At 44.1% G+C, this 11,142-nt stretch overlaps 1 protein-coding gene across 1 annotated transcript in view; it reads left to right on the forward strand.

Moving 5' to 3' along the window:
- The window catches only part of LOC116091828, a 45,850-nt gene that overhangs the window by 2,481 nt on the left and 32,227 nt on the right, over positions 1-11,142 (forward strand). The window contains exon 2 of the mRNA XM_031373279.1: positions 837-1,067. Within this exon, the coding sequence (XP_031229139.1) occupies positions 837-1,067 (231 nt within the window). The remainder of the gene's footprint in view (positions 1-836; positions 1,068-11,142) is intronic.

Here is an 11,142-nt window from a genome sequence, read left to right on the forward strand (position 1 = left end):
AGAGAGAGAGAGAGAGAGAGAGAGAGAGAGAGAGAGAGAAAGAGATGTATGAGGCTCAGGAGATGGCCAGCGCACAGTTGTGACCTGCTGCTCTTCTATCCATCCTACCTGGACCCTGGCCCAGAGCAATTGCTGGGTTAACATGGCAGACGGAGGAATTTATCTTTCTTGTCTCATAGGCTGAGGCCCTCTCATTTACTACAGTTGGCTTCTAAAGTCTTTCCTGCACATTTTGAACTGATGAGTCTTAGCTTTTCAGTGAAGCTTAATGAAACCGGGGCTCCGTAGCCATCTCTTCAATTTTGACATTTTGGGATTGCATAGGAAGGGACAGCTGCGGACCCAGTGAGTAATTCTTTGCAGTTTTATGGGATGATATGATTTATTTTGAAATCTTGTGTGTAAAATGAAAGCCCAAATGAACACCTGCTACTTATGATTAGGGGCAGCATGCTGCTATGCGAAGAGGATTGACTCAGGAGTCAGCCTGGACCTGTGACTGACAGGCTCTATGTCCTTGAACAAGGTGCTCATTGCTTATGAATTCCTATTTTCTTGAGAGTAAAATGAAGACATTAGACTTCATTACATGAGGTAGTTATTAACATTTAAAAAATTAAAAAAAACATTTTAAATTAAAATATTTAAATAATATAAAATAAAATATCATTCATATTTAACATTTAGCTGGTCATGCCCACAAATGAATCACCTTAAACAACTGTTGTACTGTGCCATCCTCTGAACAACACAGCCACCTTTTTCATCATCTTGGCTGTGCCTGCTTGCATCAGATCGCCATAGCAGGGCTTGACACTGTTGACATTTCCTTATAGAAGGAGGGGATGGGGGTCACTGGACTCTGTTTCCAACCGCTTCCCCCAGTTACCTGTGATTCTGCCCTAATTGCCCTTGGCCTTGTCTCTGCAGAGCTGCTGGAGTTAAAGGAAGGGGACCGCATCCCTCCAGCTGCTGGGGAGTCATCACCCATGTGCAGTGCACATCTTCCGTGCAGGTTGCTCTGGGCTCACTCTCAACCCTGCCCTGTAGCCCTTCACCTATTCTCTGTAAGTAAACCCAGTGCATTCATTGGCTCCCAGGAGGAACTTGGATGGAATGGCACTTTGGTTTGTTTTTAGGATCCTAGGAGGAGGAGGAGAGATGCATTGATATCCTGCCAGGAAAGGAATTTTCTAAACAACTTCCAAGTGATCATTTGCCTAAGTCCGGCTGTTTGCATTGCTGACTCTGACACCTTCCACTGAACCCTTGCACTGACACTGCCTTGCTCAGATGCGAGGCTTCACTATATTTTATCTACTTCTTTATACTCTAATGGTCTTGGGCTTGAGCCACTCAGTCGCTTGCTCCTCGACAGTGCTTAGACTCCTATTAATCTTCAGTTCACAGACAAAGCAGAGGAAGGCATTCCTGATCTCTGGCTACAGTCTCTGGTTACAGTTTCTGGCTGGGCTCTTTCGCTTCACTTAGGAGCTGTGAGTGTCCTCGTAGAAACTCTGCCAGTGCCTGAGGCCCAGGGTTCAGTTTGGCAGAGCCAAGGGTTTCATAGCTCCAGGTCCTAAGAGCTAGGGGACTATCGCTTTAGGCTTTGGAAGCTGGATGTATGTCTCTGGGTTTTAACTACTGGCAACCCTGACACATGGCAGCTATTGGAATCTTTGGCTTCTGATAGCAGTGAGCAGAAGGCATAGGCAGGGCCTGTTGGTACTCCAGCTCCTGTGTGGGCCTTAAGTGTTGGACTCCCAGCTAATAGTGGCTGATATTATAGTTCTTCAGGCTTTGATCTTAAGAGTTGGCAGCTCCCAGGTAGTCTAATGGTTAGGGCCTGCAGTTTTTCTCTCTAGCCAGTTAGTGTCCTGTATTTTATTTTGTTTTTTTTTTTTTGAGACAAAGTCCTATCTAGCCCAAGCTGGCTTTGAACTCAATACTTAGGCGAAGATGATACTGGGTTTCTGAGCCTCCTGCATCTACCCTCCGTGTTCTGAGATTATAGGCATGTACCATCCTGCCTGCCTATATGCTATATGGCATCCTGGTCCGCACCAAGGGCTTTGTGCAGGCAAGGCAAGCATTCTTTTGACTGTGCTACCATCGGCCCTGCCTTCTCTACGCTTCTGCTGTCTTTCATTGTCTCCGCCAACTCTGCTCCCTATTGATTCTGCCCTTGGCTGCTGTGTAGCAGTTTTCATCTTCGTTATTTCCATTTCCAGCAGTGCTTCAGAACTCATCTATCCCCTCATGGCGGCCACTGCTGCTTTTACCATTTCTGCTGTCTCCAACTGTCCCCTCTTCCTGTCACCAGCTCAGTCTGCTCCTCTAATAATAAAGGTCAGGGTCATCACATAGAGGCCTTTTGATGGGCCTTATGTGTAGCACCAGAGGGTGCTCTGTGAGAGAATCTTTCTGTTGACTTAAAAAAAAAAAAAAAAAAGAGCTGGCCAGTCCACTTATATAGTCATTAGAAGGTGTGGCAAGGGTGTTTGCATCCATCTTGTCAGTCCGTGATGCAAATGAAAGCTTGTGTTTGCAATCCTTGAAGGACTGGGCTCTGATTGATGTGAACACTCTCACTGCCCTACTACATTTGCAGGCCGCACTATGCTAGACAGCTGAGAGATGCTCCTTGTGTTGGAACATTGGGCCCATTAAATGCTTCTCTTGAATGGTTTTTTCTTGCCGTATTTAGTGTGTATGTGTGTGTGTGTGTGTGTGTGCTTACATCAGAAGTCAATTTTGATGTCTTTCCTCAGCACACTTTTTCTTTTGAGACAGAGCCTCCTACTGACCTGGAACACACCTATTTGGTTAGGCTGGCTGACCAGTGAGCTGCCTGGATCTACCGGCCTCTGCTTCTGCCTCTGCCTCTGTTCCCAGCACTGGAATTACAAATGAATGCCAATAGACCCAGCTTGTTTTTTTTTTTTTTTTTAATGTGGGTGCTAAGGGTTCCGGGAACTGTTCAACCCTCATGGGCTAAGGGTGCCGACACCCTTGGCTGGAGAGCTGTAACAGTAAGCATTGTAGGAGCTGAGATTCCCAGCACTCAAGGCCCTTCCAGGTACTAGAATATGTATCAGGTGCTGTTGTTCTGTTCATGGCTGTTGGAAGCCAAGGATGACGTAGCTGCCAAGTGGCTCTAAAGCCCAGAGTAGTAAGCCTCCAACGGGTCCATCCAGAGCCATAGCTTTCTGTCTTCTAAAGCCTGGGCAATTGGCATGCAACCTTCAGGGCTTTAAGCGGTAAGCCTCTGGGGCTATCAGTCTAGCCCATATGCCTTGGGTGCTCAAGGGTCTAGGACTGCCCAAACTAGGAAGCCTTCTTACTGATCCACAGTGTCTATACAGATAGGGTAAGAACCACCACAGCCAGCACATTCCGCATCCAAATGCTGGACTTCCCAGAAAACATAAAGGGAAGAAAAAAAACCAGAAACAAAAACAAAATAAAAAAAAAAAAAAATCCCAAATCCCCAGTTATCCTGTCAGTTGCTCTTTCTCACCACTAGATGGCACATGTACTGCAGTCTGTTAGCAGTCTGAGCAAGAAGTTTATGTGTGTGATCAACTGGTGCTTCGATAGAAATTACAAAAGCATGGAACATATGAAAGAATAAGATAAAAAAGAGAAAAGAATTGGCAAAAATAGAGGACAAGAAAAAAAATAACTACAGCATGGCATTAGCCCAAGGAGATCTGTGCCAGTTCATATTTGGGTCCAATCTTGAACAGCCAAGGAGGTAAATGTCACCAGTTACAAAATTCTAGATTTTATTTAGACAAAGTAATAAATCAAAGGAATCCTAATTTTTCATGACCCGAGACTAGAGGGGAATTTTTTTCATGTGAGTCCATTGACTTGAAGGCAGCAATGACTTTATGGGATCTATTTCTTATGTTGCTTCCTATGCAAGCCTATTATACGATGCTAGAATTTGTCTCCACCTGCAGTAGTTGAGTAAGGAGGTCGACCAGTTGTCTATCTTTCCTCCCTGGAGTTCTTTGGCATCCCCTACCTAATTTCTGTCCATCCTTCCTTTCCATCTGTCTTTCCTGGTCTCTACTGACTACCATTCTCCTCCATTCTTTCATGTACCAACACTGTAGGGCCATATGTGAGCAAGAACTTGGAAAATACAAGGCTCAAAACACATTTTTTTTCAGGATATACTAAACTCACTGTTATCTGTGTGCATGACTATAATTTTCAACAGTAATATTTCCTTTCTCAGGGTCTGGGTTAAGTATAAGAAGAAAGAATTCTCTGAGATCATGGGAACCAAAATTTCCACCGCATGCTCTCTCCCATGATACTCTGCCTCACTACAGTTGAGAAATGAGATCTGAGTGACTTCGTAACTTTGAGCCAAAATAAACTTTCCCCTTTTAAGTTGTGTGTATGTTTTTTTTTTTTTCAGGTTTCTTTTGTTGTAGTTGTGACTGACACAGCAAGGCAAAGATTTCAGTTGTCTTGCTTACTGCAATACCTGTGGAATCGAGCACTGAGCCTGGAATAGAGTAGGCCTCCTGGAAACTTTTGAATGGATGGTGAGCTGTAATCTTGGGTGAGCCATTCACTTATCTGGTAACTATGGCTTATTAAGCTTTTAGCACATGTCAGATGCACATGCTTGGTTGAGTTTTTTGGATCATTTGTGTCCTACATGGTCACTTCTCCCTTTTGATGTGACTACATCCTCCCTCTCTCACAGTTTTCTCTTTAGGGATCTTCATTATTTTTTTGGGGGGGTGCGTGGTGTTGTGGGCCTGAGTGCTGGAGTTTTTCCTTGGAGATCTCAGGCCCGGCTTGGTGCAAGAGTTCTAGCGAGCACAGGCCTCTAGAGCTGTCTCTGTTGTATCTTCCAGGCCGCTATGTTTCTCTGCACTGCCCTGCACTGAGTCGGGTTGGGCTGGGCCGACAGGCCGACTAGCCAGTGAGGAGTGCAGGGCAGCTTCAGGCCAGAGTTTTGGGAGAGCAGACCTCTTCCCAAGTGTTACAACTCTTAGAACAAAAGGCTCAGACAACAGAGTAGATCTTTTGCGTCTTTTACTTCCCTGGATACTACACACACACATACACACATATACACGAACAGCCCACTGCCCCACAGAGGGTGAGGTGAGGTGGGGGGTTGCTGGGTCTTAGCTTCATGTTCTTAGGCTGTCATGGCAAGTGATTTCTTGTCATCATTTTTTTTTCCAATGTGAGAAAAATAGTTGCTTGGACCGTTAGTTTTATTTTGTCCAGTTTGTCCTCTGTCTGCCTTACTGCTTCCCCTTCCCTCTCCTTTTTTGATTTTAGTTTTGTTTTGGTTTTTGTTGTTATTGTTTTTGGCTTTGTTGAAAGTCACTTGAAATTTGCTATTAGTAACAGTTCAGTTTGGCTTTGATGACAACTTTTATCAAAGTCCTCCACCTTGATTTTTGCTCATGTGTCTGTTGTGATTGCATATGTGTCTGTACATGTGGTGCACATGTATGTATGTTGAGCTCCAAGGTTGATATCAAGTGTCTTTCTCAACTGCTTTACACCTAATACATTGAGGCAGAGTCTCTTTAGGAACCTCAAGCTCATAGTTTTGGCTAGTCTGGATAGCCATCTTGCTCTGGGCATTCACTTTGTCTCCTAAGTGTTGTCATTCCTGTCTGGGTTTTACATGGATTCTGAGCATTCAAACTCTGGTTCTCGTGCTTGTAAGGCAGTGCTTCACTTGTTTTTTGGGACTAGTCTCAGTGGTCTAAATCTTACCTAATAGGCCAGGTCGGCTGGTCAGCAAGCTCTGGGAATCAACCCATCTCTACCTTCCCAGGACAGGAATTACAAGTGTACACCATTATGCCCAGCTTATTTATATGGGTCCTGAGGATCAACCTTGGTCTTCTTGCTTGCAAGGCATACATTTTACCAACTTAGTTGCCTGTACATGTAACTTCACTTTCCTGAATTGTTGTCTTGGAGGCTTTTTGCCTCTGTCTGCTAACCTAGGGCTGGTCCTGGAAGCTTCTAGGCTCTGTACAATCTAATTCAGGCTTAGAATGTTTTTCGGCCTCTGAGACTTGCAGCTGAATAAGCTCACCTCTTCCTAGTTCCTTCGGATCTCTGGCTGCCTGGTAAACTTGGCTGTTTTGGATCAAACTCATCTCCAAGCAGACTGATTCAATCTTGCTTCTCTTTCTGCCTCTCTTGACTTTCTCTGCTTGAACTCAGACTAACTCTAGCAATCTGTTCTAATCTTCTGGCTCCTTCTCATTCTCTTGCTCATTCTTTCTTTACCTGTGTCTAACTTGTTCTCTCTTCTACCTAACTCTGTAAAACTCTCCTGATGAAATTGCTTCCTCTCTCTTCTTCTTTTTTTTCTTTCTGCACTTCTCTCTTAATTAGATTCCCTTTCTCTTCTCTTCTCGTGAGAGATGGGCATGCCATATTCTATCAAATCTTTCTCTGATTTATCACTTTGTCTGCCACTCAATTAGTCATCACTTTCAAACATGGGTGCTTCCTTCTACAAACTAACTTTATCTTCATTGTTTGGATTAAAGGTGTGTGCTAAGGGCATGTCTGCATTCCAGCCACACCATAAAGTTGTGTGGTAAGGGCTGAGCCACACCATAACTAGAAACAGGTTTTTCCAGCAAACATTACAGCCTCAGGGTTCAGAATATGATCTGCAATGTCCTACAGTAGCTTCCTTTCTATTCCTTAGTACTCCTTTAAAGCAGATTTTCTTGTAACAGAAATATTCTGATGGTTAAGTAGAATAAGTGGCATGCCCTGACTCAGTCTCTATGGTCTGTCTGAAGGAGACACTCCTTGCCCCATGAGGAGACAATGATAGAGTTAAGAGAGTTTGGTTTCTAGGTATAACCTTTGATAAAGTTCTGGTTAAGGCAATAGAAGCAGATAGTGTTTTAAGGACCTTCTAAAAATCTTAATGGAATCTGACTTGGCTGGGATGTACAACTTCACTTCTCTTTTCTTACTCAAAACTGTATTCAGTAGCTGCAGATTCTGTAGCCATTTTGTACCAAGAGGCTTTATATTAATGATGGAAGGGAGGACACACAAGTACAAGGGTCTTCTAGTCTAATGATTAAGGGACTCAAGCTGGTTCAAGACTACCTCTCATGGAACTTTAATGTGAGAGAAGATTTTTTGTGGTCAGCCACTGTTTGTTAAGCCATTGTTACCTTACCTGGTGCAGGATCTAACTTTCATAAGAACTCTTGCAGGTAGGCATATTAATATCCATTTTATGAATTATAGAATAATTGCTAGAATCAAAAGAGAGCCCAGGGCAGCAATTGGGATATTTTTAGCTGCAACTCACAAAGGAGATAAGACTTGCCTAGGGAGCTTGCTTAGAATACAGACTCGGTATACCATCCTCATCTACCAGGTCTTCTTAAGGCCCCAAGAAGCTCCTTCCTCTCAAACAATCTAGGCTTTCTTATCATTAGTGAAGAGTATGAATCCCAACATGGGTGAAAACCAATGACAGAGAGCTCAATTAGCAATACTTCCTAAGAATACTTCTGAGAATGTAGGAACCATCCATGGAGCTTATAGACTTTGGCTTCCAGTTTTCATTTTTTAAAAAAAGTGAGTATGTGTTATGTGGGACAGGGGATTTGCACTTTTGAAAGCTTTCCTTATGACCCTGATGGCTGCTATGAACAGAGTCTATCTTGTGGGGTTGCAGCTTTCGTCGTTAGGAGCATGGGTGTTGGATGAGATGAACCTGGGTTTTGATTGTTGACACGGTCAGTCACTTATTGCTGGATGACTGTACTGAACTAATTAAGCAGTCTGTGTCTCAGGTTTCATCATTTCCAAATTGAAGAAAATAATAAGGTCTACCTGGCAGGGTTGTTGTGAGGATTAAATGAGATAATTTATGTAAAGCTCTAAGCTTTGCATAAATGTGCTCTCAATAAGTGGTGGCTATTGTTACTATCCTACCTAGAGTACATATCTTGCAAACAGTATGGGTACAGAGTCCTATTACCATGGATAATTTTTGCAAAATTCAGGGAACCAAGCTTCAGCAAAAGTTGGTAAAGGAAACTAAACTAAGTACCCTTTACAGCTTCCTCTTCATCTCTTTTTCTTCTTCCTCATCCTTCTCCTTTTTTCCTCAGATTTTTAGATGAAATATGTATGTATGTATGTATGTATGTATGTATGTATGTATGTACGTACATGTGTGTTTATATGTGTGTGGAAGTCAGAGGAGAATTTGTAGGAGTCTGGTTCCCAACTTCAACTACCAAGTAGGGTCCAGGGATCAAACTCCGGTTGTCAGACTTGGTGACAGGTGCTTTTACCCACTGAGCTGTTTTGCACATCTTCCCTCTGGGTTTTTGAGATAGGGTTTCATGTATTCATGACCTTGAATTTGCTGTGTTAGCTGTAAATGATCTCAAATTGCTGGTTTTTTATTTTTACCTCCACCTCCCACATGCTGGGATTACAGGTGTGTGCTGTTAGGTCCAAAGGGAATTCTGATCCCCCAAACTCCAAAGGCAGGCCTGGATTGTAGGAGGACTTCTGGTGGAGAGATAAAAGCCAATATTCCTCAGAAACTTGTGAAGTCAGTTCCCTTCTAGGCGAAGGAGGCATTTTCCCTTATCAGTGGCAGAAGGATTAAATGGCCACCTGTGGTGCCTATTAGCATACCAAAGCCCATATTGGCCTCCAGGCTCTCTCAGGACTACAAGTACTGGTTATACATTTCAAAGTCCAAGCTACCAGCTCTTCTCACCGCCTCCCCTACCCAGACTCCCTCCAGCTCCCTGGTGTCCTTCCCCACAACTACTCATTCTCCTTATAACCCTGCTATTTTTGATATACTCATTCTCTCTTTGTCTCTCCCCCCACCCCCATCCCCTGCTCTCTCTCTGTCTCTATGTTTCTCCCCCTCTCCTTCTTCCTCCCCTCCCCCATCTGCCTCTCTCAAGTCCAGTCTGTTGGCCATGTTCAGCCTACTTCTTCCTTTCTTTGATCCGGACTCTTCCAGATGCCTCTGGGTGTTCTCTCTCTTATATCTACAATAAAAACTTTCTCCTTAACCATGCCATGGAGTGGTCATGTTGTTAGTTTCTACATGTGCTACCACATCTGATGTGAGCCACTTCTAGCCTTGAGAACAAGTGACCCATGTACAAAAATGTTGAATAAGGGTCTCTAAGTACATGCTCCTGTGTCTCTCAGCTTCCTCTTCTCTCCCCCTTTTTCTCTTTCTTTTCAGCTGTCCTGAGCCTGTCTGAGTCACACACACCCAATGGCTCCATTTTCTCACTCTTCTCTTTTGGCATCAGGTACATCACTGGACAGCTAGAAGTGTCAGCCAGCTCTCAGACCCAGTGACGAGACACGTCATCTCTGGTGGACAGAGCAGCTCCTGCATCTGCTGCCATGGCACCTGCCACATGTTCCTTTGCATGTGCAATACATCATGGCCCAGATAAAAGATTCATCCCTCTCTCCCTTGTACCCTTCTCTTCCTCTTCTCCCTCCAGCCCCCTCACAGAGGCCGCCTTTGCCAATAAAACCTTTCACATGAGACCTGTGGCTTGATGTAGTTTGTCTGGGACTGCTCTGCATATTCTAACATTGTTGCTGAGCCTCGAGCCTCATTTATGCCCTCCCCCCACCATGTGTAGGCCTAGACAGGTTCGCAGCTCTGCTGCTACACAGGGGGTGGAACCTACCACTGCAAGGAGTGGCCACTGCCACATGGGTTAAGCCACATGGGGTGAACGAACCTCATCCTGACAAGTATGCCTACTACACAGGCTCACATTCCAGCCACTAGATTGCTAAACTCTATGCAAACATTGGTGGACTGGTAAGCTTTCTCTCCCAGTTGACAGACAGGGTCCCTGATACCAGGAGAGGACAGGTCACCCTCTATGGGTCTTCTAAGGGGTGGATTTATCCATGGTCTATATGACCAGCCTTCTAGCTGACTCCTCATTTTAGGACTTGTACCCTAGGGTGAACCCTCTTCCCCTCACTGTCTGGGAAGTGTTTTCTTTCTTCCTTTCTTCCTTTCTTTCTTTCTTTCTTCCTTCCTTCCTTCCTTCCTTCCTTCCTTTCTTCCTTCCTTCCTTCCTCCCTCTCTTTCTTTCTTTCTTTCTTTCTTTCTTTCTTTCTTTCTTTCTTTCTTTCTTTCTTTCTTTCTTTCTTTCTGCCTGCCTTTCTTTCTTTCTTTCTTTCTTTCTTTCTTTCTTTCTTTCTTTCTTTCTTTCTTTCTTTCTTCCTGCCTTTCTTCCTGCCTTTCTTTCTTTCTTTCTGTCTTTTTTTTCTCTTGATTTCTTTCTCATGCCACACTGCTGGTAAACCATTCTCCCATGGGCCCTGGGGACACAGCTCTGGCATCAGCTCTCAGCCACTAGCTTCTGTGTGATGACTTGGTAACCTAGACTGGTTGCTTGTTCCAATATTTCACTGATCTACTACCACTGTGGTCATGGTAAGATTAATCTATCATTATTAATTTGTTCTTGAGATGCTGGTAAGAATACTTTAATCTCTCTCACCTGATGGGTATCGCGTCTTCAACCATACCTCCAGGCTCCTCACTGGGATGCCTCCTGGAAAATCTCAAACCTAGAGCCTGATTTAAAGGCATCCAAAGTTGTTTACCTTTGCAATCAGGTCTGGCCTCAGTACCCATTAGATAATGACTCCAAGTGGCCATGTAACGTCACTTTTTTTTTTCTTTTAGACATTTTCTTTATTTACATGTAAATTTCTCCATTCCCAGTTTCCCCTCCAAAAAACAAAGAAACAAAACAAAAACAACAAAAACAAACCCCTGTTCCCTCCCACTTCCCCATGCCTGCCACCCCGCCCTCTCCCACTTTCTGGCCCTGGCATTCCCCTACACTAGGGCACAGAACCTTCACAGGGCCGAGGTCCTCTCCTCCTATTGATGATTGAATTTGCAATCCTCTACTATACACATGTTGCCTGAACAATCAGACCCCTCCATGTGTAGTCTTTAGTTGGTGGTTGAGACCCTGGGAGCTGTGAGGGTACTACTTAGTTCATATTGTCCTAAGGGGCTGCAAACCCCTCAGCTCCATTGGTCCTTTCTCTAACTCCTTCACTGGGGACCCT

The sequence above is a fragment of the Mastomys coucha genome, unplaced genomic scaffold, assembly GCF_008632895.1.
Source record: "Mastomys coucha isolate ucsf_1 unplaced genomic scaffold, UCSF_Mcou_1 pScaffold15, whole genome shotgun sequence".
NCBI lineage: Eukaryota > Metazoa > Chordata > Mammalia > Rodentia > Muridae > Mastomys > Mastomys coucha.